The sequence below is a fragment of the Hyaloscypha bicolor genome, assembly GCF_002865645.1.
Source record: "Hyaloscypha bicolor E unplaced genomic scaffold K444scaffold_87, whole genome shotgun sequence".
Taxonomy (NCBI): Eukaryota; Fungi; Ascomycota; class Leotiomycetes; order Helotiales; family Hyaloscyphaceae; genus Hyaloscypha; species Hyaloscypha bicolor.
The window spans coordinates 182,759-195,799 of record NW_020194589.1 but is presented as its reverse complement, the minus strand read 5'-3'; the positions used below and the strand labels follow the sequence as shown (position 1 = coordinate 195,799).

At 39.2% G+C, this 13,041-nt stretch overlaps 2 protein-coding genes across 2 annotated transcripts; both read left to right on the top strand.

Moving 5' to 3' along the window:
* Positions 1 to 2,338: 2,338 nt before the first annotated feature.
* K444DRAFT_531650 (uncharacterized protein) lies at positions 2,339 to 3,309 on the top strand (the record flags this gene model as incomplete). The annotated part of the gene is made up of 3 exons (XM_024875011.1): positions 2,339 to 2,491; positions 2,547 to 2,620; positions 2,670 to 3,309. The coding sequence occupies 3 exons, from the start codon at positions 2,339 to 2,341 to the stop codon at positions 3,307 to 3,309; spliced, it is 867 nt and encodes a 288-aa protein (XP_024735466.1).
* Positions 3,310 to 5,734: 2,425 nt separating this feature from the next.
* Positions 5,735 to 8,210, top strand: K444DRAFT_562398 (cytochrome P450 monooxygenase-like protein). Its single transcript, XM_024876984.1, has 3 exons — positions 5,735 to 6,241; positions 6,291 to 7,099; positions 7,150 to 8,210. The coding sequence occupies exons 1-3, from the start codon at positions 6,041 to 6,043 to the stop codon at positions 7,751 to 7,753; spliced, it is 1,614 nt and encodes a 537-aa protein (XP_024735465.1). The 5' UTR covers positions 5,735 to 6,040; the 3' UTR covers positions 7,754 to 8,210.
* Positions 8,211 to 13,041: the final 4,831 nt, after the last annotated feature.

Here is a 13,041-nt window from a genome sequence, read left to right as displayed (position 1 = left end):
CCATCATCAAGGTAAGATCTTAGAAATCAATCCTCCCTGTCGTGTCAACAAACTCCCTCGGCTCCTCTTGCAGTCTGTGGAAGAAACTAGACGATCTCGCCTCGTGCCATCAAGCGTCGTCCTTCTGGAGTAGACATTGGCAACAAAACTCGCGATTCTTTTTCTCTCTCTTCCAGAACGCAAGTCTCGGAACAACGTGCGATTCGTCTCCCCGTCTAGAAGCATTGCCCAAACCTCAATATCTCGGCCGGGCTACTCGTACCGAAGATCGTCCCGCACGAACTCACAAAAAGCGATGGGGATTTTGATGCGATTTGTCGGAGGTAGGGATGTTCAATTTGTAATTATTACGATTATAATAATCAAGTCCGGCGTAATTATACAATGATCATGTCGTCAAATACGTATTTCATGACGCACTGTATAAAACTGCCTATAAATCGTGCGTAATTCGTCACGTGGAAGGCAGTAAATTAATGGATTTGATTATTGGGGAGGAACACGAAACCGCGCTAGTCAAATGGAGGCTTCTGATTGGCTAAGGTCATATGGTGTCTCATATGCAAGATAATAAGTATCACCATAATCAAGTCGGAGTGATTATATTACGATATTACATATTCAAGTCCTGAAATTATTAGCATCCCTAGTCGGAGGGTTTGTTGATGGTGCCTTGTTTCGGATTCATTGCTCGTGTGGGGTAAGAGATGCCTTTTTTGTGATGCGCAAGGCATTTTCACTGGGAATGTCCTTGGAGAGTGAAGGCTTTCTCCGTACTCCAAGGTTGTCCTCGCGTTGCTGCTGCAAGGTACTTTCAGATGATCGGCAGAGCACATGTAAAACCGAGGTTCCAAAATCGCCATCCTGCCGCAGGAGACGCAAAGTCGAAATTGTTGAATAATGCTAGATGCACAATTGACTTTGGGTGGCAAAGCTTCGTTCGTACGTGGGCCAATAATCGGTGATCATATTGTACTCTGCCCCTGGATAACTCCTGGAAGATATGGCCCTGGCCATTGACTTGCAGGATCTCGGGCGCTGAAAGCAGGGATTCTCATCTGGTCGTGCAGTGACAGCTCCCAATGCTACCCCAAAATCCAAATACAACTCCAATCGGATCGTGCATGACTCAGCATAACATATCAAGAGGTACCATTTAAACTTTTCAGAGACAGATTCGCAAGAACACCCCAGAGGGGCTAAGGACAATACAAGTACTGTGGCAGAATTCGCCATCCCTGTGGCTGGAAGTGATGCCGATTGGATAGTCATTTGCACCAAGGAACAGCCTCAACGCCTCTGCAACGGAGAATATCCAAAAGAGATCTCCATACCGGAGAAAGTGAGAGACTGACATGGCCTCCATCTTTACATCAACGATTACCAACTGTTCCAGATCCGAAACCATCCGAGAAATGCGACGAACAACCTCTAGAACAGGTGGCTATTGCGACTCATGCGCCGCTCTCAGCCCGCACAACTTTCAGGCCTTATCCCTCAAAGGTCCCTACCGTAGATCACGTGTAAGTAAGCTTTACTCCCAGGCCATCCCGTCCATGCTTCTTCACATCCCTCCCCTTTGTCCGCCTCGCAACTTCACTCGAGGTCCCGCCGATCAGGTTCATCCCAAGCGGTTGTCTTGCGGCTCGGGCGAGCAGGGTCCGCATTCGCAAATCGCTGGGTGGTAACCTTACGGTCTTCCAGGCACGCTTCACTGCAGGTCGCAGCCAATCGCATCTCTGCACGGTCGCACAACTCGCGAGCATTTCCCATCTGAGCGGAAAATCCAACAGACACTTCACTTCACAGCACCCACCAGCACCCAGTCAACACTGTATCACCGCACTCTTAAACCGCAAGCTATTTGCCGTATCCCACCCTCAATATGCAAGTAGGGATCCATGGCCCACAGCTGCTCTCGCTGCGGCCGCCCAAATAGCCCTGTGGTGCGGTTGTGGGGGGCAGGCACAGGATGGCCGGCGGTTCAGACATATAAGGTCAGATGAAATCCCCACGCTGGCGGCAGATCTGGCTCGAGCAAGAGGTCTGTCGTTTTGTTTCAGGCACGAATGATATAATTAATTCCCCGATCCCATCTCCTTCTCCGATAGACATAATTTGTTCTTCGCCTCATCCTACACATCACCTCCCCCCACAGACCATTCTTATCATTTTCAGGAATTTCCTTTGTATTACAGTCGAAGGGAGAGTGTTATACGAGGGCCCCAGTCTGCCTTCCATCCGGACCTCTCCTCCGGGTGCAACGCCCCTACCTGTCTTGATGACTTGCTCGCGCCACCAACACACCCTCGACCCGCGCGCGATCGTCCGCCGAACAATGTCGCTGGAAACCGCATTAGGGAATACCACCTGCAGCAAAGGCCACGTTCATCCTCCCTGGAATACAACCGGTGTCCTCTCGATCGCGAAGTGCGAGTCTATATGTGGCTTCTGCCAAAAGGAAACAAAGACTGCGGCGAACCTGAGGAAGGTGCGTGTTTCGTGAATGTGGGAATTTTCCGACGATCAGCTGATGCGGGGAATAGCATGTCGCGATACATATTAAGAATGAAGGGCTCAATCTCACGATTGCAGAGGGGTCGAGTGGGAGAGGACGGTTGTGCGTCCCTTTTCCCTTTTACCACCAAATATCAACTAACAATAATCAGAGAAATGCCCACAGCACAACTGCACTCCGAGCGCGGGAGCTCTATCTCTTCCTCTCACATCTCTATGGCCGACGACGACGAAATGGACGCCTCGGATCCCTCAAGTTCAATGTCAGTATACCAACGGCCGCCAGTAGCCGCCGACTTCTCCCCCTCCCAAGTCTTAATGTCCATGGCGTCGCGCTCCTCTTCTTCCAGCTACCCGGCCCCAACATCCTACTTCCCACCCTCACACTCCTCCTCCCCAATCCCGGCATTCTCGTCCCCTTCCTCCACAATACAATCACACTCGCATCTCCCGCCCTACGGCCGGCACTCCCCTGCACTGGACCCCTTTCGTCCATTACGAGAACACCACTTGTCTACCAAAATAGCGTGGACGGTCATCCCCGCCGCGGAAGGCTTCCGGATTCTCGATTTGTGTAAGAGACTAAGTGCGGTGTCGGCGGGTGAAGACCGAGTACCGTGCTATAATCGGGAGACGATTTTCGATGAGGAATGGCAGGCGCATATGAAAGATGTGCACGGTGTTTTCTTGCTGTGGCCTGAGACGTGGATGAGAAGGATTGAGGTGCTGGATCTGGATGCTTTTGGTGGCGATATCGGGGCTTGTAATGAGGTTATTATGGAGGGTGTATAATACTTGTGGTTTGCGAGGGGTTAGAAGTCAGAACGGGAATGGGAGACACCGAAAGGGAAGAAGGATGGGAGATGGGGGCACAGCTACCAGCTGTCCACCACTCGGACCAACTAATGCGTGGTGTAATGTTTTCATTGCTAATACCCAAATGAGTCTGATTCTGTGTGTCCGTTTTGAGCCAGGGGTCAAGGATCAATATTCTAATTCCCCAACTTGTCCACCTCATGACCTGGCCTCTGGGTCGCGATTCGATCGGAGAGGGAAGCAGCAGATCCATCTGAATTGCATCCAAGACTCGCATTTGTATCTTGGTGAGGTTGCGAACGGCGATTGGGGGATTTTGCAGAGAGACAAGCCCCAAAGGTGGACGCAGACCGGGGATAGAGTGGAGTGGCTACTAGGGTAGGCGTGGCTCCTCTAGGATGTACTGTAACGTGGGCATTGTATACATCGGATCTCCGAGCGTTTGTCTCTCTTGCCAATCCATCGCGCGTTGCAGATTGTCTCGCCCTCTCGATACAGGTTATTGCAAGCAGCACCCTCCACATCCACATCTCCTCATCCTTGTTGCCTTTCTCCTTCCTATCGTCGTTCGACTTAGATCTCTTCAAGTTTGACGGAATTCCAGAAGCCGAGAACGCTTCCTTTGGCTGGCGGAGCGGTTGCAGAATTTCTGCCTCTGTATATGTGAGGTGGGAAAGGCGTGGGGAGACAGTTCAAGTAATAATTACTTGGATATCTGTGTTCTTCCTGAATTGCAGTCTTCCGGGGCGATTGTTAAAGGTCCGAGCTCTAATTACAGATTCTTTGTTTAATATGACAATCAATTCAATACTTATATCTAAATCATTTCCTTTGTTCAAGTGGTTTGCGCGGCTTATTTGGCATGTTTCTTATTTTTGAAACCCATGCTCTCATTAACCTTTATTCTAATATCAGATTAAAGTTCCAACCCGTGCCCTCAATCTGTCCCAGCTGCCATGTATCAAATCGTTGGCTCAAAAACTTCAAAACGGTCAAGCAAACGGAAACTCAAGCTATTCATAGCTTGCCATGCGTTATAACTATTCAATTTTAGCTTATATTTACACTTAAAACACGTATTATAACCCGTGAATTCCTTTTAAGCCTTATAGATAACGAGTTTAGAAGAAAGGGAGAAGCGATGAATACCGAGGTCGCGAGCACGTGAGAAAGAGTATGTGAACAGATGAAGTCCAGACGCTTTAGAGGAGAGATAAATACGTGAGGGGCAAGAGCGGGATATTTAAATGGAGAGAGAAGCATGTGAAATGTAAGAGATAGTACACGAGAGGGCAAGACAACACGCTTGATTTGAGATTTATTAGGCTGGCTAGGCTAAACTAAAAGGGCGGTTTAGTGAGAGAAGATAAGAGCTTGTCAAAAGACTCAAATCAAGATAACCTGTGAAAAGTGTGGGAGAAACAAAAACAGTGTGTTTATTAAAACGAACAAATTCGACGGTTCGATCGAAGTCCCAGTTACCAACATGGCCCCGATCGTAGATACTCCCCGGTTCCTCAGCTAGGGCATCTTCACCATCACAGCGGCAAATGCGGTTGTCATTGGCGTCCTGGTAAATACACTCAACACAGCGACGATACCGAAAAGTTCGGCATCGCGGCTCGAGATGCCGGTATTGTTGGTCTGCGTTCTCTGGATTCCACTGGAAATTATTGGTTCTGTCGTCACGAACTCCTAATATGTTTTCCAAGCTTCCGCAACCGCACTCGCAGCACTCCCACCACTGTTTGGGTTGCTACGATAGTTTGGAAAATTGGGGTACTGGTAAAGGAACGTTCGATGTCTGCTACTAGCCCCTCGACTAAGCATCCGTTTTAACTTTCAATGGCACTACAGTCATACCCTCTGTAGGCGTGGGGAACGGCATGCATCCTATTTTTAGCTAGGCCCGAAGCATAGGAAGCTCGTACCGTTCAAAAGTCCACCACATGGTGCCCGACACGTTATAGGAAGAGCAGGAGATCGTCCGGTAGGGAGCATGTAAGCTCAAGGAGCGCGTGCTAAGAAAGGATGCCGAGATAGCGTCCCCGCTTCTCCGCCACTGTGGGGAAGCTTGTCATCTTGGAGGCAGCCTTTTCCACTTGTCAGCCAAGTGTAAGATCTGTGGAACAATCAAACTTTACCCTTTTAGACAAAAAGCAGCTAAAATCGACTTCAGCTTGTGGAAACATCTGGCGAAATTATCATAAATGGTTATTATATTTATATATAATTCTTGTGGTTTAAGTATTCTTGGAATTAGCTTATCGTGAGATACCTAAAAATGGAATGGCACAAAACAGGCCGATTCCGCATATCACTGTGCCGAGGTCTCTTGTGAAACATTGCGTTAACACACCACCACATCGCAATCATATGCAAATGTTTCCCATCGCTACGTCATCCGTCTTTCCTACAAGTTTTAGAAGCTTATATACTCTTCTTTCTTTCGTGCTGCCTAAACGTTGCGACTTTACACTAACCAAGTCAAGTAACCAACATGCTAACCCTAGCCTCGGCCTCTCATAAAACGCGTACACTTAAATAGGCTGAACATTTGGTGTGTTTGGCGTCGCATATGCCAGGACGCTGGACGTCTTTTAATCTGAAGCCTTCTCTCAATTTATTATTATGATTAAAAAGGGGGTTGTTATCCTTATCATCAGAAAACACACTTTCCTCATCTCACCACGAAACCGAAGCCAACATGACTAACTTCAAGATAACGTTCGCTGTCACGAGCGTCATGACAGCCATCGTGGTGGCCTCAGCACCTCAACTCCTACCGGAACGCTTCTCACGAGCCGTAGTCCGATTCCTCGTCTACGACCTCGTCCTCGCACTCTTCTACACTGTCTTCATCTGGCCCTTCCTCTTCAGCCCGCTCCGACACATTCCGGGACCCACTGTGCGCCTCCCGCCCCCTTTCCCCAGACCCCGACTAACACTCTACACAGAGCTACAACCTCCTCTACGGTAACGGCACAGCGCAATTCTCCAAACCTCCCGGCCAGGAAATGCTTAATTGGGTACAAGACATTCCCAACAACGGCCTCATCTGCTTCCGCGGCTTCTTCAACCAACATCGCCTCATCCCCACCTCGCCTGAGACCCTGAAATCCGTACTCTCCGACAACTCTTATGATTTCGAGAAACCCCTGTCGATCCGGAAATTCTTGGTCAAGATTCTCGGCGCCGGATTGATTCTTGTGGAAGGCGACGTGCATAAATTCCAAAGGAAGAACGTGCTGCCCAGTTTCCAGCTGAAGCATATCAAAGAACTGTATCCCGTGTTTTGGGGCAAGAGTCGCGGGTTAGTGGAAGGGATTGAGAAAGAGTTAGCCGCGAGCGGGAATCCGGAAGACCACGTCGTGGAGTTCGGAGAATGGGCGACTCGGGTAACGCTCGATATCATCGGGCTTGCCGGGATGGGCAGGGACTTCAATGCTGTGCGGAACGACGATGATCCCTTGGTTCATGCGTACAATGAGCTCCTAGAGCCGACGGTGGAGCGAGCGATTTACTTTGCAGCGAATATTATTGGGCCCCAGGATCTGGTGCAGAAGCTGCCGATTAACCAGAATAAGCTGTTGAGGGAGACGACAGGGAAATTGAAGTATTTTTGTTTGCAGACTGTTAGGGATAGGAGGGAGAAGGCAAAATTAAAGGGGGAAAGAGGGAATGATATTCTGAGTCTTTTGATTGAGACGAATAATTTCAGTGACAAGGAGTTGGTGGATCAGATGTTAACTTTCCTTGCTGCTGGGTATACTCCCTCCCCTACCTCCCCACTTCCAAATGCTGATGGAGTGGAAGCCATGAAACAACAAGCAGCGCCCTAACATGGGCCGTCTGGCTCCTAGCCACAAACCCAGGCTGGCAAACCCAGCTCCGTGACGAGATCCGCGAGCATCTCCCCTCCATAACCTCAACCGAGCTTCCCAGCGACGCCGAGATCGAAGCCGTGCCCATCCTCAATGCTGTCGTGAACGAGACGCTACGTCTCTACCCCACGGTTCCTCTCACCATCCGCCAAGCTACGCGCGATACTTATATCGGATCTCAACCGATCGCCAAAGGAACCCGTGTCCTGCTCGTCCCGTGGGCTATCAACCGCAGTAAACACCTCTGGGGCGAAGAAGCTGAGAAGTTTCTCCCGGGGCGGTGGTTACAGCCTGGAACTGCAAATACGGGTGGTGCGAAGAGCAACTACGCGCAGATTACGTTCTTGCATGGACCGAGGAGTTGTATAGGCATGGGGTTTGCGAAGTCGGAGTTTAAGTGCATGCTTGCTGCTGTGGCAGGGAGATTCGAGTTGAAGATGGTGGACCCGAATGAGAAGGTTTGGCCGGCGGGCGTGATTACTACCAAGCCGGTGCATGGGATGCATGTGAAAATGAAGAGAATTGAGGGGTGGTAGGATTTAATTTTTGGATAGGGCAGGAGAAAGGAGTTCTAGCATATATGAACTCTCATTGCAATGTATTTCCCATCTTGGAAGGCTTCCCCATCTATGGTACCGGAGACGTAGCATGGCCTTACCAAGTAAAAGGCATTCCGGTGGGAGTGTCGGCAATTGGTCAAGTCTGCAGTCATTACACCAGATTCCCGCAAGAGAAATGGCACTTCACCATCCCGTGCCAAAAGATGACATCATTAGGAAGACGGCAAATGCTCCGAGGCCCATCCGGCCTCGTTCTATGATGAAGAATCGAGTGTGTTCAATCGTTGGCCGAATCAAAATTTCACAGTGGTGTTTCAAGCTTGGATGTATTTGCTCAGTTCCCGCAGGCTGTACTGGCGCTGTAGCTCCTTTGTCATACTTTGTAATCCGAAGTACCCAAAGTCGGTTTCGTCCAGTGTGTCAAAAAAAAAATCAAGGCTAATTAATTATAATTAACTATAGTTAATTATAGTTGATTATGATTTGATTCAGCAAATTTTGGCTTGATTTGATTTGATTATGATTATAATCAATTATAATTAACTATAATCATCACGTGATACTAAGAAAACTTGAATTTCTCAAGTAACTTAAAATATTATTAAATAACTAACTACTATATTAATAAGATATAAACAAAACTTATAGAATATATATATGAGTATAAAGCTAGCCTAAATCGGGAATAAAAATGGATATATTTCTTAGAAACCTCTTTTTATCTTTTTTATTCTTATTTATTCTTATTTATTCTTATTTATTTCTCTTTATTTTGAGGGATATAAAGGTTAATTAAAGATTATTGAGACATTTTCGAATATACCGAGTAAAAATAAGTAAGTTTATAGTCGAAAGCTTCTTAATTAGAGCTATAATTATTAAGATATTTATATATAAAGTAAAAAGAGAAAGAAGTAACCTGAGGAAAATTACTTATTTATATATAAATCCTTTAGAATCTAGAAGATTATTTAATAAGCGTCTAATTAGATATAACCCTTTAAATTTAAAGCGTCCATTTATGAGAGAGCCTATTTTTAGCTAATTTATTTATAATAATAATATTTATAAGGTAGCAAAGAATTATTAGAAAATCGAGGAGGTTTTAGCGCCTTCGGCTCGTGCCGCTTCGCTTACCAAGCATCGCGATACCCGATTTAGTAAGGAGGGCCTTAAGCGATACCGGATACGGACTAGTCTAAGACTTATTTTAGCCTTATCTCGCTTTTGAACCTCCGAGCGCACGTGCACACTCACGTGACTAAATAATTAACTATAATCAACTATAGTTGATTATAGTTAATTATAATTTGATTAAGTAGATTTTGACTTGATTTGATTTGATTCAGAGGCTATAATCAAATCAAACTAAATCATTTGATACACTGGTTTCGTCCCTTTTCGTCTAGAAAGAATTATAAGTCGACTTGTCTCGGGACAGTTCATTCCACAGTCCGACTGTCCCTAATTCTACTGATAAGCCCGATTCTGCCGGTACTTCTAGTGCTATTACCACTTGGTAGGGGTTTGTATAGCCGTACGATAAGCTTTGAAATTCCATTAGAAAAACTCCAAGTCAAAACATAAAGAGAGATATATATAAGGACCTAAACCCAAGATAGCTATAATAATATAATAAATTATATATTTAACTAAAAACTATAATTCTACTAATTTTTATATATTAAATCGAGAAGTATATTAGACTAATTACTCTATTTTTATAATAAGAAAAACTAATTTAAAGAGAGATAAGAAAAGAATAAAGCTATAATTTAGTTAGTAATTTTAGTAAAGCCCGAAAACTAATAATATATTTATTTCTTATTATAAGCTTATAGTAAATAATTCTTATTCTTTTATTTATTTATATATATATTAATTATATTATATTCTTTATTTTTGCTTTCTGTTTTTTCTTTTTTTTCTTACTAGTATTCTTATTATATTATTTCTTTTTCTTCTAGTAATTCTAAAATACTTGCTTTTTTATAAGTTCATAAATATATTTATTTATTCTATTATTACTAGATTTATATTTTCCGGTACTAGATTAACTATTATTCCGGAAAAATACTAAAATTACTCTTTAATATTTATATATAAATTAATTAATTAATTATATTATAACTATAATATTAAATAATATTATTTTTGATTTTACTAATAAAAAAACTTATTAGTTTAATAAAGATTTACTATAAAAGTAGAAAAGTACTTTTAAGCTAATATAACTAATTACTTTAATTTGACTAGAAATTACTTTATCTAAAAACGCTTCTTTAAATAATTCTATTACTTTATTTATTATATATTATATTTCCGAAATTCTTAATTTAATATAGGATAAGTAATAGTTTAATCTTAGTCCAGTTTAAACTGCAGTTTAGTAGTTTAATAAAGCCTAAAGAAGTAATAGTTTAGTTTAGTTAGTTCAAATTATAGTTTAAATATCTAGCTTTAATATATAAATTATTAAAATATATAAATAATTTAAAAGCAGCTTAATTAAGCCAGATATTATTATTTTAAATAAGAAGAATAGTAAATAAGCTATTATATTAAAGTCTATTTTAATAAATAAACTTAATTTACTATTTCTATTTAAAAACTATCCTATAATAATAGTTCTAATATTAGCTATAATTTATATAGTATTTCTAGACTATATTATTAATATAAATATTAATATAATATAAGTATTAAATAATAAGAACTAGCTAAAATATACTAGAAACTAGGTTATTTTAATAATAAATAAGCTATTAGAATTAGATAAAATAGAACTAATAGTTATTATTTCCTTTTTTCTTTGTTTTATTATAACTAAATAATTCCTTAAATAAGAGTATTTAGACTTTTCTTTAAAAGAGAATAATATAATAGCTAGTATAAGAATATAATTTACTAAAATAAAATATTAGAAACAGGTATAAAATAAAGCTAAGCCGGAATTACTAGAGTGAAATAATATTAAAGATTAAGATATTTTCTTTATTTTATTCTATAGTTTAGTATTTTCTAATATATAAAATTCTTTAAATTTTGAGTTTTTAATTATTATATTAATTTTACTATTATATTAATTTTACTATTATAATAGCTAGCTATTTATTTCTTTTATTACTAGTTATACTTATTTCTAATCCTTTAAATATTAATATATATAATGAGACTAATATTATAGTAATATATAAATAGCTAATTCCGTATTAAAAATTAGTATATATTAAGTTATAAATATATAGTAATTGTTATAAGTATAGTATTTAGGGCTTGGAAAGTAAGGTAGAAGGTCTCTTATAAAGACAATTTAAAGCTAAGGAAGGGAAAACTAGAATATAGAAAGCTACAAGAGAGTATATATACCTTATAGTATACTAGTTCTAAAGAGGCTAGCTTTCTAAATATCTCTAGTATATTCTAAATATATTTCTCTAATAAAGCAGCTATATTATATATATTTAGAAGATATCTGGTATTTAGTAAGATATCTCAGATACCGGATATCTGAAAATTGTAATATTACTTTCTTTTTTATAATAAGCTTATTCCTAAGCTTTATATAAGCTATTAATTCATTAAATTTCGTACTATACTTCTTTCTAAAGTAAAACTAGTATTTCGGATATAGATATTATATATAAAAGGCCAGTACCTTTACTATATAATCTAGAAGAGTTTATTATTATTTCTATATAGTTCTAAACTAGTATTATTTTTTGTATAGTCTAGCTAGTATTATAGGTTTTATAGAGGTTCTAGTATATTAATATTATTATAGAAACTTTATAAAACTAGAAGGCTATTACTTAGTACTAAAGCTAGATACTATACTAGATCTTTATTCTAACTAATCTACTAAATTCTATACTTTAGCCTATTTCTTACTAGCCTAATTATAATAACCCGTTTAATACTATACTTTTATTTATTATTCTCTAGTATTAATAGAAGTAGTTCCGGATTTACTTAACCTGGCAGAGAATTCTAAAAGTCTTTTTATAGCTTCTCTATATAGAAAACTAGATATATTTTTATAGTTTCCGGTAGTTTTAGAAGAAATAAATAGCTATACTATTCTAGAATTTCAAATAGGCCCTTTATTTAGTTCTCTAGCTTCTAGCTCGAATAATTGAACTTCTAGTACTTTATAGTAATCTATACTTTATTCTCTACTTTAAAATTAATTAGATAGCAGTATTTATTAGCTTATATTATATATTATTTCTATATTTGCTTTATATAGCTTTAAGTAAGTTACTATAATTTATATAATCGATTTACTAATACTTTAGCTTTATTTCTATTTAGCTTCTCTTTAGGTAAGTTGGCTTTAATAAGGGAGTTCTAGTTCAAAGAAATATAAGGCTTATAGCTCTTTTTAATTATAAATAAAACTAGCTAATATTTTTATATTAAAGAGAGGCTTATTAATAATTAATTATAGTAATTTATTTATTCTAGTTATTCTAGTAATAGTTAATATATAGATATAATCTCTAATTAAAGTACTAATTAATAATCTCTATTTATCTGTCCGTTTAAAGATAATTAGCTATAGAGAGCTTAAGCTTTATACTAATTCTTATATAGAATTCGCTCTAAAAATCGGATATAAATTAGGGTTTCTAATCTAATATAATTGTTTCTGGAATATCTATTTAGTATACTATATAGAATAAAAATAGAAGTACTAACTATTTAATTATAATTAGATACTTGAATAAGTAATCTATAAATATAGTAACTATATTATAGCTTGATTTACTTTCTAAATAGCTTTTAAAGTTTATAGTAATATACTATTAAAGGTAATTAGAAACTAGAAGGAAATAAAGCAAACTAGATTTCTTATTTCTAAATATATATAATCTTCTATAAATATAGTAATTACTATAATATTAATTAATATCTTTATCTATAGATAGCTAGTAATATTACTTCTTTAATAGCTATTAGAACTTTATATATTTAGGATATCTAGAAAGAGATTTATTATATATTTTATAGATTAGAATAGTTTATAAAAGTAGTTCGAAAGTTATTTTATTCTCTATAATATAGAGTTTTCTATAATATAAAAGAAGACTGTTTTATAGTATTTAGATATTACTTTTGATTTAAGCTATTATATATAGCTTCTCTAGATCTAGTAATATATAATTATTCTATAGAATCTTATTTATAAGTTATAAACTACTATACTCGGTAGAAGCCTCTAATAGTACTTTTATAGAAGCTACTATAGTAGAGTCTACTAG